This window comes from Podarcis filfolensis, assembly GCF_964270895.1.
Source record: "Podarcis filfolensis genome assembly, chromosome: 6".
Classification (NCBI taxonomy): domain Eukaryota; kingdom Metazoa; phylum Chordata; class Lepidosauria; order Squamata; family Lacertidae; genus Podarcis; species Podarcis filfolensis.
In genome coordinates this window covers 7,410,213-7,433,599 of record NC_139609.1, presented here as the reverse complement: position 1 = coordinate 7,433,599, position 23,387 = coordinate 7,410,213, and the positions used below count along the sequence as shown (strand labels likewise).

Sequence of the window (23,387 nt, the reverse complement as noted above, 5' to 3'; positions counted from 1 at the left end):
CTTATGTTTCCCTCCCCTTATGGTTTTGATTTATGGGCTACTATTAAAATGAGGCTGCATTCTAAATTGCATTTTAACTCGTATTTTAATAAACTGGTTTGTTTGTTTGTTTGTTTGTTTGTCCCCCCCCCCATTGTTTTATTGTAATTTTATTGGTGTTAGCCACCCTGAGCCTGGCTCTGGCCAGGGAGGGCGGGGTATAAATAAAATTATTATTATTATTATTATTATTATTATTATTATTATTATTATTATTATTACCGTTTTGCAACTCCAGAAATCCCTAGAAAAAAAATGAGAGCTAACAGTTATGTAAAGAAGACATCCAATCCATGTACTGCAATGTCTAAATACCCTTGGGAAGATTTTTAGCAGGTCACAGTCAAAATCCTGGGGAAAGTGGTTTATCTGTCACATAGCTATAATTCACAGCACCCTTAACAAGCTAGCTACAGTTCCCAGGTTCTTTTGGGGAAGCCATGTGCTTTTAATGTGCTCTAAACACACAAAATGCAGGCTCTGTGAGCTAGGAAACTTAAAATAAAGAGGGTCTGAGGTTCTACGAATCCTGCCAGACTTTCCAGATTCCACCTGACAATCCACATTTTATAATTTGCGGCACAGCTCTGGCCACGCAGAATGTCAGAACTCCTACCGCCCAACTGATACTAAATCACAGGCATTTGGACTGGTGTGCCATTGTCTGCTCCAAGTTGGCAAACATTCCCCAGGGCATTATCTTTATGAAAAGAGACACAAAGAAGGAACACAGATCTAGAAGCTATTAGCGCAAAGCGACAAATTGTTCAGCCAAGTGAAGTGATACGCAGCACACCAACACTACTAGAGAAGTCAACCAAAGAATCTGGCTTATCAAAACCCGAGATGTGCAGGGATGATCTTACATAGCATTGCATATTAGTATGTGGAAGGCTACCAAGTAAAATCTGTAGGGCTATTGCTCAGTTTGAAACATTTTACTTGGTGAAGCCACTTCTGCCCTGCAAAGGAGGTGGTGTTGCGGGCTTCATGCCCCCAGCCCCCACACGATTGGGGGAATCCCCAGCTGCGTCACCCCCTGGCCAGCCAATTGGTTGGCTCAAGGGGCGTTACCTGCCCTATTTAACGCTGGCACAGCCGGGGATCTCCCTCTTTTGCCGCCTCCAGATGCTCCTGTTTCCCACCCTCCCATCCTATAAGGTTTTCGTTCCTTGACCTTGCTATGGACCTTGGTTGGTCGCCGTTGAGGGGCCTGGTAGGAATTTTTCCACTTGGCAAATTGGCACCAGCCACTTGGCTTTCGCCTACCTCGTAGCACATCGTCACAACTTTCTTGGTATTGGCGGTTAGGCATTGGTAATGTAGATGGAAGAGGGGAGGTAGCGCCATCACCTGCCCCGTATATTGAAGGGTAGTCCGATAAAGGATTCTGGGGGGCATGGCCCTGTCCGAGGCCTATGGAGGTGAGGGCCTAAGGCACGCCCCCAAGTGGTGACCACGGGGGAGTTACTAGTTGATGTGCTTCAGCAGGACTCCCCCTACTGGTGGTTAACCCTTCCCGGACTTCAAGCGGACGGGCTGAAGCTGGATATAGTCGGTTAGGACCAATGCCTAAGCCAATACCACTCATCACCTGTAACCAATAAAGTTGTGGCCATATTTATCCCATTAACCTTAATAATTGTGTCATGTGTCTTTATTTCCACTGGGGGGGGGGACGCCACACAAATTGCATGCTTTTAATTTATTGATCAATCAATTAAATCTGTGCATGTCTGCATATAAATAAAACAACATTTCGGGGGGGGGATTAGATAATGCACATCCATACACAGCACAGCAAGCATAACCTTAAGAGGCATAAGAACATAGAAGAGCCCAGCTGAATGATCTAGTCCAGCACTCAAGAATTTGAGGCCAATGTGTTTAAGAATTTGACCACTTTGCTCAATGGTTGCTGGATTCATCCTACAACATATTGCTCCAGCTACAGTCAGAACCCTATTTGTTTTTTATTTCCTTTGGTCTCAGTTAGGAACCAAAAACATGCACAATGGTCTTTATTCTCCCCTTCAGCCAGGGCTTTCTGCCCAAAGGTCACATTCCCTACTGGGCAATTGCCAGTGGTGGGCGGGACCAGAGCAAAAAGTGGGTGTGGCCAGAGGCCAAAGAAGGTAGAAGTAATGGGATCTGGGTGGAGTCCCAATGTTCAAAGCCCAGATGGAGAGGCCTGGAGGACCACACTGAGCCTCTGGGTTGCGGTTCCACATCTCAGCTTTAAGCCATTTCCCAGCCTTTTATCAGATTGGGGGTTAAAGGAGAACCAGGCTTGGGAATTGCACCATGTGGGGCTCAAGGAAACGTCTAACGGCTTGCTTATTTACCTTTGGTCTCCCATCATACCATTTTTCAAGGATGTTTCTAGATAAGCCAGCGGCATCTTTCTACCTTGAAGGCCAAGAGTGCCTGACCACACAAGAATTTGTACCTATCCACAAAGAACCTTGGTATATCACTTAAAATCTCAAGTCATTGTCAGGGACGGTCTTTGGTAATATGGCCCCTGAGCAAGGACCAAATATGGTTCCCAACTTCAAATATTTCTTATTTCCACAATCATTCCTTTTGGCACAACTGCTTTTTTATGGATCTTCTCAGTAGGTACCTGCATTATTATTATTAGTATTATTATTATTAATAATAATAATAATAATATTACTACTACTAGTCCCCTCGGCTTGGTGCCCTGAATCCTGCACTGTCACTGTGAATACCTAACAAACTACTCCTACCCCTTCTTTAAGAAAGGCAAATTCTGAACAATTTAACCCTTCCATTTCTCTGCCTCTGTCACTCACTCAATCGTTGATTTTGCTGTTCTTTCTATCCTCCAGTGGCCAAAATCTGTGCCATTTATGTTTCAAGATGCCCTCTTGTACTCAGGCTTCCATTACAGCCTATCATTGTTATCCACCTACATTTGTATCTCTTCAGAGAAATAGCCACTCTATGTTGTTCATTTATGAAGGGCAGGCTTTGTGAAGTGCTCACAAAAATAGATGCATGTATCCACTAACCTTCCGTCTATTTTGTAATAAAGCTGGAACCTGTTTCGTACCTGCAGTCAAAGTCTGTGTTAACTTGCTATTCCTACCCCCCCCCAACCCCAACCCCACCACGTAGTTGCTGTGCAAGAAAACACCCTTGTGATGAATCACAGCTCTAAGCTCAAGTTTCTGAAAATCACACCTCTGTCTGTTGCTTGTGCGTAAAGGTACATTTGTGATCAAGGGCATGTGTTAACAACAGGTGTGTATTTATATATGTTTGTACTCATGCATGTATGTACAGAAGGGGACTATATTATGGCCACCAAAGCAATTTCCAGAACAGCTTATGAAATATTAAAACACAACCAAACAAGTTTAAAACATACAAATTAAAAACATACAAAAACGACTCCGTCCCCAAAAACTGACAGAAAGAATTCTGCCAAATTTCAAAACTTTCTTACAGAAAAAAGCTGGCCAACTGGAAGGATCACAAACGAGCCTGGCAATTTCCCCCACTCTCTGCTCACACACACCACCAGACAAGCTGTGCTCAAAACAAAATCCAAGACAGGAACTTGAGAGCTGAAGAGTACCACAGCCCTAGGCTGACTCAGACGATGCAGAGAAGAGAGATTTTCAGGACACTAATATGGTGCGATAGAACCATAATTGTCAGCTGCGCAAATGTTCATTCTTCTGCCCCTCTGTGATAAAAGTAGCTAAACTTTCTTGGCCCAAGGGTTGCATTTGCTCTCGTCTACCAGCTCTTCAGGGGACGCGGGTGGCACTGTGGGTTAAACCACAGAGCCTAGGACTTGCTGATCAGAAGGTTGGCGGTTCGAATCCCCGCAACAGGGTGAGCTCCCGTTGCTCGGTCCCTGCTCCTGCCAACCTAGCAGTTTGAAAGCACGTCAAAGTGCAAGTAGATAAATAGGTACCGCTCCGGCGGGAAGGTAAACGGCGTTTCCATGCGCTGCTCTGGTTCGCCAGAAGCGGCTTAGTCATGCTGGCCACATGACCAGGAAGCTGTACGCCAGCTCCCTCGGCCAATAAAGCGAGCTGAGCGCCGCAACCCCAGAGTCGGCCATGACTGGACCTAATGGTCAGGGGTCCCTTTACCTTTACCTTACCATCTCTTCAAGGGCTGTGTGCCACATCTGGCTGTGGCCAAAGTAAAGAAGGGTGCTCATAGATACAGCTCTTGCGCCTAGACGAAAGCCTGGGCATGCACACACACAGCCCCCAAAACCTGACTACACTGACCCCTGCCAATTAGCAGAGGCACGGGAACAGGATTTTCTTCTCAATTGCAATACTGGGCTATATGGAGAAAAAGCTCTCTGTCCAGCCCAGCACTGCAATGGGAAGGAAAATTGCTCCACCCACTATTGAGATGCTCTCTGAAAAGCAGAAAGGGAAATTTTCTCAGCCGCCCTGCCCTGACCCTGAAGTCCAGCAGTGATCAAGTTGCAGAGTCATAAGGTACAGAGTCACCAGCTAAGGAGACAGACCAAATATCTAAACCTGGGGCTGGTGACCAGGAAGCTACTAAATCTGTTAAGTCGTGGGTGAACATGTCAGACGACACAGCGATTCTTCAAACAGCTCTTGTTTATTCACAGGCCCAGTACAGAACTGGGCTGAAGGGTTCAGCCAACCTGCTTATATAGAGCTCAACTACAAAGCAACAGTAACAACTTTTTGTAACTATCCAATCACTGAACGTCACTTTCAATTCCTTATTTGCATATGTGGACCTGAGTGAAAACTATCTACAGTATCCCCCTGCTGGCCCAGGGTGAGAACTTCAGTACATAATAAAATCCAAGGCTGGCAGGCAGAAGTTCCCTGGACTAGATCTCACAGCGCCATGGCTAGTTCTTGCCTACGGCTCGCAGTAAGCAAAGAGAGAGCTTAAGCATGACTCCCTGTTCAGATGACACGTTAAGTCAAACCTTGGCTTCTCTCAGCACAGCATGGCGGTAGAAAGGATCAAGGAGGAACAAAGCAGCTGTGTGAAGTCCTCTTAATATGGCTTAATATGTTGCACAGACCAGGTCACTTGGATGCTGCTGCCATAATGGCCAGTGCCTCCAGAGCTTCATCTCCTCTCCCTTCTGCTTCCAGCTTTTCCATCTTCTTCTCGCTCCCTCAGCTCCCTCCCAGGCAATGTTTGGAGCATAAAATGAGATAGCCCCATCAGATACGTTAACCCGAGATCCTTGCAGGAAGGAGAAGGTATAAATTGGAGATAAATAAGTTCCCCAGCTCTGCATCAGGATCCAGAAATCAGCCACGGCAATTTTAAAAACAGGAAGCCACGAAGAATAGCATATCCAGGGGAAACTCATTAGGCAGAGCATAATTACAGAGTTTGTCAGGAGACTGGTTAATACCCCATTATTCGAGGTGAATTTAGAGAGTTCTCTTTCTTTTCCCTCTGAAATAAAGCATTTTTCACACTAGATGCACCAAGCTGAGACATTGATGTTGTGCTGACTGATCCCCAGACATTAATAACCTAGAAGTATGAATACCTCTGCGTGACCTAAGCAGACATTGGATGCTTACCGAAGGAACAATCTAGCCATCCCTACTGCTCCAGCTGTAGCCACTTATTTGTGTTTACTCTCAAAGTCACCCATAAAGTTCGTCACAGCATTTCATTAATGTTTGGTGGCAAGACATGTAGTTGGTCTGGACAAAGTAAACGCTTGCCTCAAAGGACAAATGGAGTTTAAATGATTGGGCGTCACAGTCAATCCCATGATAGGAAGGAATAAGATGCTGAATCTCAAACTTACAGGCTCCTGCCCACCCCCTTCTTGTTATCAGTGTTTTCATCCCTCCCATGGCAAGGATCACCAGATCATGTTTGTTTTACTTTCTGTCTGTGAGAAAGGAGGGGGCAGAAGCTACTCTTCCAGATTTCCATCCCTAGTACTGTGTGGGGGTTTTTTGATCTGTCCAGAGACAAGATGGCAGTATGAGAGAGCTGTATCTCTTGTACATGTGTGCTGGGCCTGGGGGTAACCCATGAAAAGCGGTCCAGGACCGGTCCAGAATCTGAAGGTTCTGCTAGGAGTCAGTCCAACAGGGTCAAGGCAGGACACGAGGCAGGAAACCAGGCAAGGACAGGTACAGGATCTCAGGCAGGATCTGGCATACAGCAATGTTGCTCCCGCAACCTGGGGCAGGGTCCGACAGCCTTTTATCTTTGTTGGGGTAGCGGCCGGTCCTGATCCCCCAGCGACTCACCTCCCTGTTTCGCCCGAAGGCGAGCACTCCTCCTGCGAGTACTCAGGTCTCTCCTTCTCTCAGACCTTAGTCTCTGCAGCTTGGGAGATGTCAGTGGGTTACTAGACCCAGAGGCCGCCTCAGCCTCCCCTGACCCAACCGGTAGTGGAGCAGCTGTAAGTGATGGCCCAGCTGAAGGCAACGAGGTCATCCCCACATCTGGAGCCAGGGCAGGCTCAGGCCCCTGACTCAGCCCAGCTGGTTTTGTTGCAGGGGAACCTGTGCAGACTGGGACTCTTCAGGGTCAGGCCCCAGACTTGGTTCAGATGATGCCTGAGGCAAAGGATCCGGTGCAGACTGAGACTCCTCTGGTTCAGGGCCGGTTGCTACCCCGACAAAGATAAAAGGCTGTCGGACCCCACCCCAGGTTGCGGGAGCAACATTGATGTATGCCAGATCCTGCCTGAGATCCTGTACCTGTCCTTTCCTGGTTTCCTGCCTTGTGTCCCGCCTTGGCCCTGTCGGACTGACTCCAAGCAGAACCTTCGGATTCCGGACCGGTCCTGGACCGCGTTTCACGGGTTACCCCCGGGCCCAGCACAATATATTTCAAGGCTCAGCCCTAGCAATATAAACAGATCCTGTGACACAACCCTGGTACAAATTAAGCATTCTAATCTCTAGTCTGGAATCATAAATGCATTATATTAGGGCTGGCTTGGCAGCAGGGTGGTATTAAATGGCTTGGTCATGTACACAGAAGGGAAGATGGCAGGGTCCCCAAAGACATAGAGCTGGCTTCAGGCACCAGGTCTGTTGGCAGAGCAGCTCTGCATTATAAAGATGTCCTACAAACGTAACATGAAGGCTGGCAACATGAACCCCACCATTTGGGAATCCTTTACAGACAACCACAGTGCCAGGAGACAAGACAATCAGGTTGTGTATCCACAACACACAACAGAGGAGAAATTGCCATAGAGGTAAGAAATGCCATGGTGCACTTGTTGCAGCAAAACCAGACACCTTCATCTGCCCCAGCTGCAATAAAACATGTCTCTCCCAAAGGTTTGACTTCACCCAGATGGCACCCTCTTCCATTGTCTCCTGAGACAGATGGATGCCAACAACTATATTAGAGCTGGCTTGGCAGCAGGTTGGTATTAAATGGAATCAGTTCAATGAGTTAGGGAGTGGCTACAAGGTCAAAACCAACTGTACACGTAGTATGTTTTCTCATTATCATAATTACTAATTTTCTATCCCACTCAAAGGGCTTCTTCCCCCTAACGCTAATGGGGGAAATCCATTTGGAACTGGCCCTTAGACTCCTAGGGTGCTATTCAACTAAATAACGGCACCAATGCAAAGATTAGAATGAGCACAATGGGATCCCCCTCTGTTTCCCTACCACACGCAAATGCTCCTATCTTCTCTGGAGGGTCAGGGGAACCTGGGTGGAGGAGAGGGGGAGACCATTCTGTTGCGCAAGAAGAAATACTTGTGCTGATGGAACATTCACCTTAGCAGTTAAATGCCACCCATATTTTTTAAAATTATTAGTAATTTACCTTTCGGCTCACAAATATTTTTAAAATCTAGGTGAACAGCCATATCCTGAAGATTTCATCCTTAATGATGGGGATTAGAAACTTGCATGAATCATGACTCTCTAGAAAGTTAAATTATGAAATCTGGAAACACAGCTAATTTGAGCCCAGGGTGCAATACTGGCAGTTATCAATCCAGTGTACCTTCGTATGTCTTGAGGAAGTAGAGAAAGAGAGAGGGGGGAGAGCAAGAAGAGAGAGAGAGAGAGTCAGATTTCCTTGGGCTTGTTGTTCTCTCATCTTACTCTTCCGCACGCTCTGAGCTTCTGACAGCATTTCAGAACATGCTTGCGTGGCCACATGGCTGGTTGCCATGGAGACCTGAAGCTCCGCATGTTTTCAGCCCCGGACTGATGGTTTGCATTAAACTCCCATTTCCTGGGGTGGAAAAAATATATATAAAGGTTACAGTGCTGCCATCTATATGCAAACAGAAGCAGCATTATCCTAATCTCATTCACTCAGGTCATGCCCACGCAATCATTCACCCCCACAGCCGTTACCTAAACTCTCCCCTCAGCGGCTGCTCTGATTTCTTTCACAAACGAAGCCAGAGCCTTACACCAGCAGTTTTCAAAATGTGGAATGGTTTCCCCTTTGAGGAACATGAAATACCAAGATGGGGGGGCGGGCACTTCCCACGAAGGAATGTTAGAATAGGATCTTAGTGCCGGCTGAGGCCTTCCTTCTCTCACCCGTCAAGGCAGGGATGTATGGGCAACTGTCCCCTCAGTACTCAACATCCCAACAAGATATGAAAATAAGGGAGTTTAGGAAGAACTGCTGCTTTGTTCTATGGAAAGATCCTCCTGTGCAGTTTCAGGATTCGGGGTCCGAGTTAATCTGTTTTATTCTTCTAATGCCAGTGTTAGATTAGTTCCCTGATCCATAGGCTGTCTGCAAGGCTCTCCAAATATTCCCCTGTGGAACAGATGGTTGGCACTGGGCTTTGGAGGGTGGAAATGCTTGAATCATAGCCAATGTGCAAGGGCAGCTTACCGGTAATTAAGTCCACAAACCCCCAATCGTAGTCAAATTGTGTCCTTCATCATGGAGGGCACGTGAAGAAGAAGAAGAAGAGTTTGGATTTGATATCCCGCTTTATCACTACCCGAAGGAGTCTCAAAGCGGCTAACATTCTCCTTTCCCTTCCTCTCCCACAACAAACACTCTGTGAGGTGAGTGGGGCTGAGAGACTTCAAAGAAGTGTGACTGGCCCAAGGTCACCCAGCAGCTGCATGTGGAGGAGCGGAGACGCGAACCCGGTTCACCAGATTACAAGTCTACCGCTCTTAACCACTACACCACACTGGCTCTCACGTGTTGCGGTGAGATCACCTAAACTGCCTCCCTGTTGTGGGGCGGGACTGTTTGGATAGCCACAACAACCCATTGGTTGCCACTCAGTTGCTGGGGCAGAAATTTGGCCTGTTGGGTCGTCAATTGGCTACCAAGGGGCTATTTAAGCTGCTGCACGTCACTGGGAGCTTTCTCTTTCTTGCGACGTGCATCGGATCACCCACCCTCCTGCCCTATATTTAGGGTTGTTCTTTGGCCTTGCTATGCCTATCTAGGAGTTGTCTGTTTAGGAGCAGGGGCCCGGTAAGAATTTTGCAATTTGGATGATTGGCTGTTGCCATTTGGTTTTTGCCTACTGTGTAGCAAATCGTCACAACTTTGTAAGGTTGGCGGCTAGGCATTGGTTCAATATTTTGTGGAAGGGAAGTGGTTGGCTGTGCCTGCCCCTCCACCGCTGCTGCTAGGGAATTCCGTTAAAGGAATCCAGGGACTTGCCTTGCTTTTTCTAAACCCTGTCACGGGGTTCGGGCCACACCAGAGCCCTCAGGAGCATCTGGGGTGAGCTGTGAGATCGAACCCAGCTTCTTGCTCCCCCAGGATGCTTTCCCTTACTGACATATGGTGGTGCCCAGTGTCAGTTCTGTTCCTGCCACTGTGCAGGTTCAGGTAGTCTGGAACCAGTGCCTAAGCAACCACTCACATGCTGTAATCAATAAAGTTGTGGCCAAAATGAATGCCAAAAACCTTAAACTAAATTCTGTGCCTATTGTATCTTTATTTTGGGGGTGGTTATGGGGGCCTTCACATGCGAATCATGGCCACCCTCTATCACAAAGCTGCTGTGAATTATATAGCATCATATCAGCTGATTACTCTCAGACGAAGGGCAGAATCAGCACACCAGGGATGTGGGGAGAATAGGAGAGGCAGAGCTGCAAGAGTGGACAACAGGGGGGGCAGAAGACCCATATGGCGAATGACCCAGAGAGATACAGCAAGCCACACTTTTTCCCGTCCCCAGATTCCAGGATTGCACCCTCTGAGGGCAGTCCATTTCCCATGGATGAGAGTGAATTTCTATACAGCTGCTGACTGCCATGGCAATGTGGTACAGAATTTAGACAGTGCTAGGAGAGGTTGTCCCAACTCCCTCTTGACATGTCAGGTGTCCTTGAGCTTGCATTCTTTCAAAGAAAAGTGTTGACACAGCTGCAACATCACTAGATGATGTTCCTGCTCTGGAAGATAGGAAGCACAGTCAGAACCTGATCAAGGATCAGATCAAGGGATGGAATCCAGTCAAGTGTCAGGAACGTTCCTTCCCAGAGTGACAGCGAGGGCTCTGAGGACCAATGGGGGTGGCAGGTGGAAAGAGATGAAGGTTTGCTTTCTTCACATGCAGAGAGTGAAGCAAGCCTCTCCAGTCCTGGGATGCAAGCCGTAAATTCCCAGGACAACATGAGGCAGGCAGACGGGCCTCAGCTTTCAGACACGCTCTCAGGGGAGGAGGAGCAAACTAGACTATCTAGTCCAGAGTCCCCCTGTACTAGGAGGTTGGGCAGAGTTCAGGCTTGGCGTCAAGCCCACAAATGGAGGAGCAGCTGATGGTGGATTTCCTGTTGGAAAAGAGCCCACCCTCCAGAGGGCTCAACTGACCCATCGAGTGCGGAAGATTGAGCTGTGTGCTTGGACTGAGCTATTGTGTAAATACCAACAAATCCGAACGTTATAAAACCGCCAGCCTGCCGTCTCTTGGTGTGAGAGGGAGATCGTGAATCCTGACACCAAGAACCAAGAAGTTCCACAATGGAACAGGAATGGTAGGGCAATTGTATTGCTTTCCATGGATTCTGGGCCTCCGCAACTGAAGAACCTCAGTTACAGTACTTCCAAGATCAGCACCTGACACCCAGACAATTCAGACAACCCATTAACAGCAAGGAGAAATGTCCTGCAGCACCTTATAAAAGATGTATTGAAACATATGCTTTTGCTGACCCCAGCCCACTTTGTCAGATGCAAGTGGACTCTATCTAATCCATGAAAGTTTATTCCATAATAAATATGTCACAGTCCAAATGCCATGTACTCAGAAACTCGAGTGAATTCAAGGGTGCTCACTTCCAAACAAGCAGGGTTAGGACTGTAGCAGTGTTACTCCTTAAATTGTCACAAGACACTTTGTTTTTCTGCAAAGTTATTACCACATCTTTTACTAGCTTTCTCACTTACATTATGATAAGTGGCCAGGTTCAGGAATTAACAGGCAGGCAGAGAGCAAGGGTTGAAACAAGCAATTCCTATCGAGTAAGGAAACGTCAAAGAATTCCTGTTTGCAATCTTTACCCATCAAAGAGGAAGAAGGTCTTGTCTTACCCAGAAAGCACTCCAAGGACGAGGTTGAGAACAAAGAAAGAGCCAATAATGATGAGGGGGATAAAGTACAGCCAGTTCCAGGTGGCTCCTAAGGCATCATTGGTCTGAAAAGAAAACACAAAACAAACATTTAAGCAAAGAGTCAAAGGGCACTCAGCCTTGGTGTAACAAATGTGGTTATTACATACCGATAAGCAAGAACTAAGGAGCTAATGTGAAAGTCATTTTTACAAAATGCCTTTCCCATAGTTTACACTTCGGCAATTAAAACGAGAAGGCCAAGACTTCCGGAGGCGGCGCCATTGGTAATGGCGGATTCCCTCCAACTGTGAGGGGATTACTCCACAGAAATCGGATCTAACCGCGACGGCGACGCGGGGACCCTTTAGGAAACTACAGGTGGGAGAAGCCTGTGTTCGTGGGACTCAGCGGGCACCTTTAGCACCCCCCCTAACTGCGAAGGAACCCCGTAAGGGGTCCCGGAGCGAAACGGGGAGACAGGCGCGGTGCTGAGAGCCAACTGCTTCTTCCGTGGAGCAAAGCCGCACAGCCGTTGCCGGAGAGCGCTGACCTTTTTCCTGGGACAATTCGGCTAACAAACAACTACCCGTGAGTAGGTCAAGTTCAAAGACCCGGGGATTCAAGAAAAAGAGGATTAATTTGGCACTGAAACGGGAAGGCACAAACAGGAAGTCCGCCTTCCTTTCTGTATATAGATCAAAGCAAAGACTGATTAAGCTAATGCTGGAGAGTGGGGTTTTAAAAGGACTTAAATCCTAATGTCAAATTAAAAGATTTCCCTCCTTGAATTGCAGGAGAGGGGAGGGAAGAGGAGAAAATATATGTTGCCTGCAAGAAAAGTGGAGGAAAAAGGAGTAAAAGACCACCACTTAATCCTTGGGAATGGACTGCCAGACTAATAAAATTGCTGTACTGAGAATCGCACTATTTATGGACAATGTTACTTTGTGACAGTTAACTCTGCAATTGAGACACTTTTACTCTAAGGGTTACTTTGAATTTGGAACTGTTGCTTTTCTCTTTTGTAAAAGGGGGACTTTGGAAAATCGGAAGAGAGACCTTATTGTAACACTATTGATTGCTACTGTGTCCCCCTAGAGGAACTTTGAAATTGTTGCAACTAGCCAGGGGATTTTCCACTCTCGACTGGCCTGGGAAACTTTCATAGCAAAACAAGTTTTGACCGTGGGATTGACCTTGACTTCCAGATTCCTAGATAAAGTGGCATGGCAGACTTGCTTCAGGAAAAGACAACAAGATCGGGAAAGGTTAGACAGCAGCAGACTAGTGTAACGCAGCAGCGTAGAGCATCCGTATCTGCCTCTGCATCTGTATCTGCCCCTTCTGCATCACAAGGAAAAGACTCTGTACAAGGGAAAGATCCTGCACAAGTTGTGCCTAAAGGAATGGCTACTGAAGAGGGATTCACTTCAGTATTAAATAAAATTTTTGAAAGTTTGGAAAAATTAAGTAACCAAGTCACTGAAGCGACTACTAAAATTGACCAAAATACTACTAGCATTAACAATTTGGGGCAGAAGGTGAACTCAAATACAGAAGCTATTGAAAGACTGTTGCAAGAATCCGCTTCGAACCAAAAGGCAGTTGAGGAAGCAAAGGAAAAAGTGCTGGCGGTAGAGGAAAAGATTCCACCTATATGCAAAGAGCTTAAGGACCACTGGTCGCTTCTGTCTATGATTGAACTTAAGGAAAAACAGATTAATCTGAGAATCAGGGCAGTCCCTGAATTGGAAAAAGACAGTTTGAGTGACTTTCTTACGAAGGAATTTGCAGAATTTTGGAATTTGGATGCTAAGCAAGACTTCAAGATAGTAACTGCTTTTAGACTTGGAAGAGGTGGGAGAAAGAACAGAGCGAGAGACTGTTTGGTTACCCTCCGAACAAAAGAAGAGAGAGATAAAATATTGAGCCTGCACTTCCAGAAGACCTTGGAAATACAGTGGTGCCTCGCAAGACGAAATTAATTCGTTCCGCAAGTTTTTTCTTCTTGCGAGTTTTTCGTCTTGCGAAGCACGGTTTCCCATAGGAATGCATTGAAAATCAATTAATGCGTTCCTATGGAGACCGCCTTCAGACCAGGTCCGGGGACAATCTGTCCCCGGACCTCTTCTGAAGGCTGGGGGGGGGAGAAGGACTTTTCTCCCCACCGCCAGCCTTCAGAACAGCCTTCTGAAGGCTGGCGGTGGGAAGAAAAGCCCTTCTCCCGCCGCCAGCCTTCAGAAGAGTTCCCCCAGGGCTGCCTAGGCTGCGGATAGCAGCCTGCTGCCCCGCGCGAGGGGCGCTCTGAAGCAGAGCGCCCCTCGCGCGGGGCAGACATTCGCAGCTTGGGGAGCCCTGCAGGAGTTCCCTGCAGGGCTCTCCAAGCTGCGGATAGCAGCCTGCTGCCCCGCGCGAGGGGCGCTCTGCTTCAGAGTGCCCCTCGCGGGGCAGACATTCGCAGCTTGGGGAGCTCTGCAGGAGTTCCCTGCAGGGCTCTCCAAGCTGCGGATAGCAGCCTGCTGCCCCGCGCCAGGGGCGCTCTGCTTAAGAGCGCCCCTCGTGTGGGGCAGCAGGCTGCTATCCGCAGCTTGGAGAGCCCTGCAGGGAACTCCTGCAGGGCTCCCCAAGCTGCGAATGTCTGCCCCGCGCGAGGGGCGCTCTGAAGCAGAGCGCCCCTCGCGCGGGGCAGCAGGCTGCTATCCGCAGCCTAGGCAGCCCTGGGGGAACTCTTCTGAAGGCTGGCGGCGGGAGAAGGGCTTTTTTTCCCACCGCCAGCCTTCAGAACAGCCTTCTGAATGTTGGCGGTGGGGAGGAAAACCTTCCTCCCACCGCAAGTCTTCAGGACAGGTCCGAGAACAGAGGAGAAGCGCCGCGCGCCTTCTCCTCTGTTCCCGGACCTGTCCTGAAGGCTTGCGGTGGGAGGAGGGCTTTCCTCCCCACCACCAACATTCAGAAAGCTGTTCTGAATGTTGGCGGTGGGGAGGAAAAACCCTCCTCCCACCGCAAGCCCCGGGAACAGAGGAGAAGCGCTGCGCGCCTTCTCCTCTGTTCCCGGACCGCCCACGGCAAGCCTTCAGGACAGGTCCGGGAACAGAGGAGAAGGCACGCTGCGCTTCCCCACTGTCCCCGGAGATTTCCCTGTGGGCTTTCGTCTTGCGAAGCAAGCCCATAGGGAAATTCGTCTTGCGAAGCCGCTAAAAAATCGGAAAACCCTTTCGTCTTGCGGGTTTTTTGTTTAGCGAGGCATTCGTCTTGCGGGGCACCACTGTAAACGATTCAAGAGTGGAGATATTCAAGGATATTCCGAAATACTTATTGGATCTTAGAACTAACTACGGAGATTTGGTGGCCTTGCTGAGAAGTAACAGAATTGCTTTCAGGTGGGAATTCCCTCAAGGCCTATCCTTTACCTTTAAAGGGAAAAAGTTCAAAATAAGATCAGCGGAAGACAAGGAAAAATTCCTGAGAGATTACGAAGAAGACCTGCAAAAAGAAGCTCTAGAAGGGCTAAGAGCTTTAAAACCAGGAGTACTAGACATAGTACCACCATCTTCGGGACTGGACAAATTAGAAAAAGTGATACCACCGTCGGAACAAGAGGAATTACTGGGAGCAGTTGGAGGAAAGTAGAATAAATACACCATGTCTCTGCAATTACTAAGTTGGAACATTCATGGACTTAACTCCCCGGAGAAGAGGAGGAAAGTTTTTCATTTATTGAAAAAGGAACAATTGGACTTAATTTGTTTACAGGAAACACATGTGATAAGGCTACACAGGAAAGTATTGATTAATAAAAGATTGGGACAAGAGTTTATTTCATCGGATAAGGTTAAAAAGAGAGGAGTTCTAATTTACGCCAAAGAGAGCCTGTCACCGAAATTTGTTTTTAAAGATGATCAAGGAAGATTTGTGGCAATCGAAATTCAATCACAAGGAGAAAAATTTTTAATAATAGGAGTTTATGCACCAAATGAGGGGAAATCTGAATTTTTTAAGAAATTGCACGAGACATTGTTAGATTACATGGATCACAACATCATTATGATGGGAGATATGAATGGAGTGGTATCTACAAATATGGACAAGTCACAGAGACAGATTGTAACTAAAGATGGCAGACTACCAAAAACCTTTTTTGAACTGACTGACAATATGGACTTGATTGACATCTGGAGAACTAAGAACCCCCTAGGAAGAGAGGGAACATTCTTCTCTGAAGCCAAAATGACATGGACAAGAATTGACCAAATATGGATAACTAGATTACTGGCATCTAAGACTCGAAAAGTGGAAATTTGCCCAAAAACTTGCTCCGACCATAATGCTGTGAAAATGGAGATGAAGCTAACACCAAGCGGTTCCTTCAGATGGAGGATGAATGACACCTTATTTAGAGATCAAGAGGTTATCAAGAAGGCCCAAAAAACCTTGAGAGACTATTTTGAGATAAATTTGAACACTACTACTGAAAAAAGAATAATCTGGGACGCAAGTAAAGCAGTTATGAGGGGGTTTCTGATTCAACAGAATACAATAAAGAAGAGAGCCCAAAATGGGGAAAAAGATAAAATTCTGGAAAAAATAAAGGAGGGTGAGAAGAAACTAAGAGTAAAACCAAAGTCACAAGAGATTCTGAGAGATATAAAGTTATACCAAGTGCAATATATGAAGATGATGAACCAGGAAATTGAATGGAAAATCAAACAAATGAGACAAAAGACATTTGAATCGGCTAATAAATGTGGAAAATTGCTAGCTTGGCAAATGAAAAAAAGACAAAAGCTCAATACTATCACTAATTTGGAAGTGGAAGGAAAGAACATTCAGAATCCAGTGGAAATTAGAAAATGCTTCCAGAGGTATTTTAAAGAGCTATATACACAAGGGGCACAGAAAGAGTTTGATATAGACCAATTTTTAAAAACAAACGGATTACAAAAAATCTCTCAAGAAAATAAGATAATGTTGAATTATAAAATCACAGAACAGGAGATAGAAGGTGCCATTCAGAATATGCAGTTGGGTAAATCTCCAGGGCCGGATGGCTTAACCTCAAAATATTATAGATCTTTGAAAGATTGGTTAATTCAGCCACTGAAGGAGGTCTGTAATGAAATTTTGGAGGGGGAAAAAGCGCCAGAGTCGTGGAAGGAAGCCTACATTACACTTATACCGAAAACGGAGTCTGAGAAGACACAACTTAAGAACTACCGCCCCATATCCCTGCTTAATGTGGATTACAAAATTTTTGCTGATATTTTTGCTAATAGATTAAAAAAAGTATTAGTGGAAGAGATACATAAGGACCAAGCTGGCTTTCTTCCAGGTAGACACTTGTCTGACAATATGAGGAACATAATTAACATATTGGAGAAGTTGCAAGTGAACATTAATACTAAAGCAGTTTTAATTTTTATAGATGCGGAGAAAGCCTTTGACAATATTTCTTGGAATTTCATGAAGAAAAATCTTCGGGGGATCGGGGTGGGTCAAGGGTTTGAAAATGGTATAAGTGCAATTTATTCAGAACAAAAGGCTAAGCTAATAGTTAATAATGTGATGACAGAGGAATTTAAGATAGAGAAAGGGACACGACAAGGCTGCCCAATTTCCCCATTGCTTTTTATTTCGGTCCTGGAGGTTCTGTTAAATATGATTAGAAGGGACCGTCTGATTCAGGGTATTCAGGTCGGAGCTAAACAATACAAATTGAAAGCTTTTGCAGATGACCTAGTTTTGACGTTACAGGAGCCAGAATCTAGTACGAAAAGAGTATTAGAACTGATTCAAGAATTTGGTCATGTGGCAGGATTTAAATTGAACAAGTCAAAAACTAAAGTGTTTGAGAAAAATTTTACACCAATTGAGAAAGAGAGGTTTCAGAAGGAGACAGGTTTAACATTAGTTAAGAAAGTAAAATATTTGGGGGTCAATATGACTGCTAAGAATTTAAATTTATTTAAAGAAAACTATGAGAAATGTTGGATAGAAGTGAAAAAAGACTTAGAAATATGGTCAAATTTGAAGCTTTCCCTGTTGGGTCAAATTGCAGCTATAAAGATGAATGTATTGCCAAAAATGTTATTTTTGTTTCAATCATTGCAAATTTTGGACAAGATGGACTGTTTCAAGAAGTGGCAGAGAGACATTTCCAGATTTGTCTCGCAGGGCAAGAAGCCTAGAATAAAATTTAATATATTAACTGACGCAAAGGAAAGAGGTGGATTTGCCTTGCCAGACCTTAAACTTTATTATGAATCAGCAGCATTCTGCTGGTTGAAAGACTGGCTGCTTCTTGAGAACACAGACATTTTGGACCTAGAAGGTTTTAACAACGTTTTTGGGTGGCATGCATATTTGTGGTACGACAAGGTTAAAGCACATAAAGCATTTAAAAACCATATTCTCAGGAAAGCATTGTTCAATGTCTGGATAAGATACAAAGATTTACTGGAAAATAAAACCCCAAGGTGGTTGTCACCAGTGGAAGCGAAGGCTCAGAAAAAGCTCAATATGGAGGCCAAATGGCCGAAATATTGGGAAATATTGGAACAAGGAGACAAATTGAAATTGCAGAGTTTTGAGAAATTAAAAGATAAAGTGCGAGACTGGCTTCATTATTGTCAAATAAGAGAGGCCTATAATTTGGATAAAAAAATTGGCTTCCAGGTGGAAAAATCAAAATTGGAAACAGAACTGTTAGATCCCAAAACTAAGATACTTTCAAGAATGTATAACTTGCTGTTAAAATGGAATATGCAGGATGAAACGGTTAAATCTGCTATGATCAAATGGGCACAAGATATTGGTCACAACATTATGTTTGCTGACTGGGAACAGTTGTGGACCACCGGTATGAAATTTACGGCATGTAATGCCTTAAGAGAGAATATTATGAAAATGATTTGCAGGTGGTGCATGACACCAGTCAAGCTTGCAAAAATATATCATTTGCCTGATAATAAATGTTGGAAATGTAAAGAAAATGAAGGTACATTCTTTCACCTTTGGTGGACGTGCCCAAAGACTAAGGCTTTCTGGGAGATGATCTATAATGAAATGAAAAAGGTATTTAAATATACCTTCCTGAAGAAACCAGAGGCCTTTCTCCTGGGCATAGTCGGCCAATTGGTGCCAAAGAAGGATAGAACTTTCTTTATGTATGCAACAACAGCAGCAAGAAAACTTATTGCAAAGTATTGGAAGACACAAGAGTTACCCACCCTGGAAGAGTGGCAGATGAAGGTGATGGACTATATGGAATTGGCGGAAATGACTGGCAGAATCCGAGACCTGGGAGAAGAGTTGGTGGAAGAAGACTGGAAGAAATTTAAAGACTATCTGCAGAAACATTGTAAAATTAATGAATGTTAAAATGATGTTGGATTGAAAATAAGTGGCATTAGCAACAAAGTTAATAAGAATATGCAAAAATGAATTGATAATGGATGAAAATATAGAGTTATAATATGTTAAGATATAGAGTTAAGATAAACGAAAGAGGGTAAGGATTTGCTGATTTGATTATTTAAATGGGAATACAAATAGGGGAGGTGTGAGGAGGCCAAGGAAACAAGCTAATGAGTTTAAAGTTACAAAAAACGGATTTGTTTTTAACTCTTTTTTTATCTATTTGTTTTTTGTATTTTGTATTTTTATTCTTCTTTTTTCTTTTTTATGTATTTTTGTATGCTTTCTTTTTTGTATCTTTTTCTTTCTATATGACTTTTTTCTATTTTGTAAACTTATGTTTTTGTAAAATCTCAATAAATATTTTATTAAAAAAAACTAGAATGGTCAACTAGATGGGTCTGATTGCACCTATGAAAGCTTAGGTAAAAAGGTAAAGGAACCCTGACAGTTAAGTCTAGTCATGGACGACTCTGGGGTTGCGGCACTCATCTCGCTTTACAGGCCGTAATGGATAATGATAATGGATGAAAATATAGAGGTACAATATGTTAAGATATAGAGTTAAGATAAACGAAAGAGGGTAAGGATTTGCTGACTTGATTACTTAAATGGGAATACAAAAAGGGGAGGTGTGAGGAGGTCAAGGAAACAAGCTAACGAATTTAAAGTTATAAAAAATGGATTTGTTTTTAATTCTTTTTTATCTATCTGTTTTTTTTGTATCTTGTATTTTTATTTTTATTTTTTATTTTTAATGAATTTTTGTATGTTTTTGTTTTTTTATCTTTTTCTTTTACTATGTTTCTCTTTGTATTTTCTAAACCTATGTTTTTGTAAAATCTCAATAAATATTTTATAAAAAACCAAAAAAAAAAAAAACCACGAGAATGCCAAGGGTGGTCATCCAAGTTTCCACATCTGAAGTCGTCAAGAGCATTGGTTAACATAAGGAGATAAGAGTGTGAGATCACAACGTGAGGTGCTTTTGATTTTCTGGGCATGGACTGCCATGCTCGTTTCCCCCCACCCCACCTGCATTTTTATTATTTTTTGCAAGGTCACATGCAGCATAATGCTGTCATTGCTAATTGTGCCTGGCTATTTATGCCCAGAAAAATTGCATTATCCCATCCTAGCTGAAATTGAGGAGTTCAGATGCCCAGGAAAGGACAAGTCAATGCACAAGAGACTGACAGCTTAAAAGGCTTCTGGAAAGATTGCTGAAGACTGTAATATGGTTATTTATTGCCTTTTAATAAGGCCTTGCCCTCTCTCTACTTTCATGCTCTTTCCCAGACCCCATTTGTCCGCTTGGCAGGGAGTCTGCCCATGACGTCGGACAGCACGGTGATGCAGCAGAACGTGACTGTCTGGGGGATGCAGCATCAATCTTCCTAAAGCGAACGAAGCTTCTTCTTTTGTTTTCCTTAATGCTAATTAAGCCCTCGTCTTTGACTGATTCATCAGTACGGTGCTTCAAAATGGCCCACTGCAGGAGTGAAATCTGAGCTTTTTAAAAGAAGCTATCCCCTAAAGACTAGCAGAGGAAAGGGTTTTTTTTTAAAAAAAAAATAATAATCTTTAAGTAGTTTTGGACCCTTGGGTTGTGCCTTTGTTTATGGTCCCAGATCTGCGTTCACCACCTTCCAACAGCTCCAGTTCCTTGTATATCGCTGGCATTTATTTATTTTTACTATTGTGAGGCAAACCAAATATAGACCTCTCCTCTTCCCATCCCTTCATAGCAAAGCAGTTAGCCGGAAATAGCACGATTGTCCTTAAATACAAGCGAGAGGAAAGAAAGCCCTGGCATGAAAACTTGGAGGAGGGACAAATGTGGATGAAGCAGGGGACAATTCTATTCTCTGGCCATCCTATATCTGGGCTGGCCAGAAGCAGGGGCTGGTCTTGGTTCAACTCTGTAATGAGCCTCGCTTGAGAAGCCTTGCTTTCCTGCTGCACCCAAGAAGCCTACAAAGAACCTTCAGGGAGAAGCCTCCAGCTGGTGATAGCAGAAAGTGGTACTAAGAGGCGAGTCAGAAAGCATGGCCCTGCCCTTGTTGCCATCCACATTCTCCTGGTTCCTCACCCTCTGGCAGTGTAAAGATTTGGAGAGCCAAAGAGGAAGAAGAAACTTGCTGTTGTGCTGCTATTTTCTTTTCTCTCTCCATGGTGCTGAAGGTTGATGTGCAAGCAAGCAGATGGGTGAAAGGCTCTCCAGTTTACTGAAGCACCCATCCAAACCACAGCTGCTACTTAAATGGGCACAAGATGTTGGACATAACATTATGTTTGCTGACTGGGAACAGTTGTGGACCACCGGTATGAAATTTACAGCATGTAATGCTCTAAGAGAGAATATTATGAAAATGATATACAGGTGGTACATGACACCAGTCAAGCTTGCAAAAATATATCATTTGCCTGATAATAAATGTTGGAAATGTAAGGAGGTTGAAGGTACATTCTTTCACCTTTGGTGGACGTGCCCAAAGATTAAGGCTTTCTGGGAGATGATTTATAATGAAATGAAAAAGGTATTTAAATATACCTTCTTGAAGAAACCAGAGGCTTTTCTCTTGGGCAAAGTCGGCCATTTGGTGCCAAAGAAGGATAGAACTTTTTTTATGTATGCTACAACGGCAGCAAGAATACTTATAGCAAAGCACTGGAAGACGCAAGATCTACCCACTCTGGAAGAATGGCAGATGAAGTTGATTGACTGTATGGGACTGGCAGAAATGACTGGCAGAATCCGCGACCAGGGAGAAGAGTCGGCAGAAGAAGATTGGAAGAAATTTAAGGACTATTTACAGAAACATTGCAAAATTAATGAACTTTGAAAGATGCTGGATTGAATTTATGTGGTCTCTAGCTGTTATGGTAAAAAGAATTGGTATAAATATTGTTTAAGTTACAAAATTTAAGAAGTTGATTGGAAAATAAGGTGTTAGTTAAATGGAATGTTAAGAGATTAGGATTTGCTGGATAAACAATTTGAACTAGAGAACAAGAAGGGGAGGTATGAGGAAGTCAAGGAAACATGTTATTGAAAATTGATATTGAAATTGATTTGTTTTTAATATTTTTTTTTCTTTTTCTTTTTTGTTTGTATAAAATTGAAAACTCTAATAAATATTTATATATATAAAAAAAACCCACAGCTGCTACAACTGCCCTACGGCTTATGACCACAAAATGGCTCTTCCTAGGTAACCTTTGCAAACCAGTCATTGGGATCATCTCCAACACAGGCTGCTTCTGGCTCGGCAGAACAAAGAATGCCACTCCCGACATCCGGAGGGGGGGGGGTTGCGGGCTCACGCCCCATTCACACCCTCACGGGGCTGGCTGCAGCCCCGTGGGACCAAGGGAATCCCGGGATCATTAGTATTCATTATTCACCGCGCCAGCCAATTGGCTGGCGGCGGGGGCGGGACTTGTAAGGGGCATTTAAGGTCGGGGCAGCCCACACTCGCCCCTTTCTTTTCCTTTCAGCAGCTGCGGTTTCCCTCCCTCCCGCCCTTTAGGTTCTCATCTGGACTTTGCTATGGGCTTCGGCTGGTCGCCGCAAGGGGCCTGGTAGGAGTTTTTCCATTTGGCTAATTGGCTGTATTTTGGAAGCCACTTGGTTTTTTCGCCTACCTCGTAGCAAAACGTCACAACACCTTGGTTTTGGCCGTTAGGCATTGGCAGGGGTATTATTATGCAAATGAGATGGGGGGAGGAACGCCATCACCTCCCCCAAATGCTGAAGGGTAGTTCGTTAAAGGACTCCGGGGGGCGTCGCCTCGTCCGAAACCTATGGAGGCTAGGGCCTAAAGCGCGCTCCCGAGCGGTAACCCCTCGGGGAGCGCCTAGGGATGTGCATCTCGGGGGCTCCCCCTGTTGGTGCTTAACCCTTCCTGGTTCTATGCTGGTTAGTCTGATAGGGCCAATGCCGAAAGCCAATACCGCTCTTACCTGTAATCAATAAAGTTGTGGCCATTTTCGCCCATTAACCTAAATTCGGTGTCCTGTGTCTTTATTTATTCCATTCTGTGGGAGGGGGCGGGAATAGCCACGCAATGACATGGATAAATGCCACCAACCAAACCTTTAACTGGCGTTATCTCTGGCTTTTCTCCTGATAAGAGTCTTGTTGAGAAAGTGAGAAAATGGGGAGTGAGGGGTGGGAGGAGAACCATCACGACAGATGGTGAAAACAGTTTGGAGGCGGCTGCACACACCTGCATGGGGAAAGCAGTCTCAATTGCCAGCAATTCAAGGCCTGATGCACTAGCGACGTCCCTGGCCCCCCTCCCAGTGATGAACCTGCCTAACTGGGGTTGCTGCTTCCTCCTCCTCCAGTATATTGTCACACATGGCAATTATC

General features: G+C 44.9%; 1 protein-coding gene across 3 annotated transcripts in view; it reads right to left on the bottom strand.

Annotated features, from left to right (window-relative positions):
- The window catches only part of CACNA1E (calcium voltage-gated channel subunit alpha1 E), a 494,249-nt gene that overhangs the window by 172,973 nt on the left and 297,889 nt on the right, over window positions 1-23,387 (bottom strand). For all 3 annotated transcript variants that reach the window (XM_083621522.1, XM_083621521.1, XM_083621523.1), the window contains exon 9: window positions 11,576-11,679. In XM_083621522.1, coding sequence (XP_083477648.1) covers window positions 11,576-11,679 — 104 coding nt within the window. The remainder of the gene's footprint in view (window positions 1-11,575; window positions 11,680-23,387) is intronic.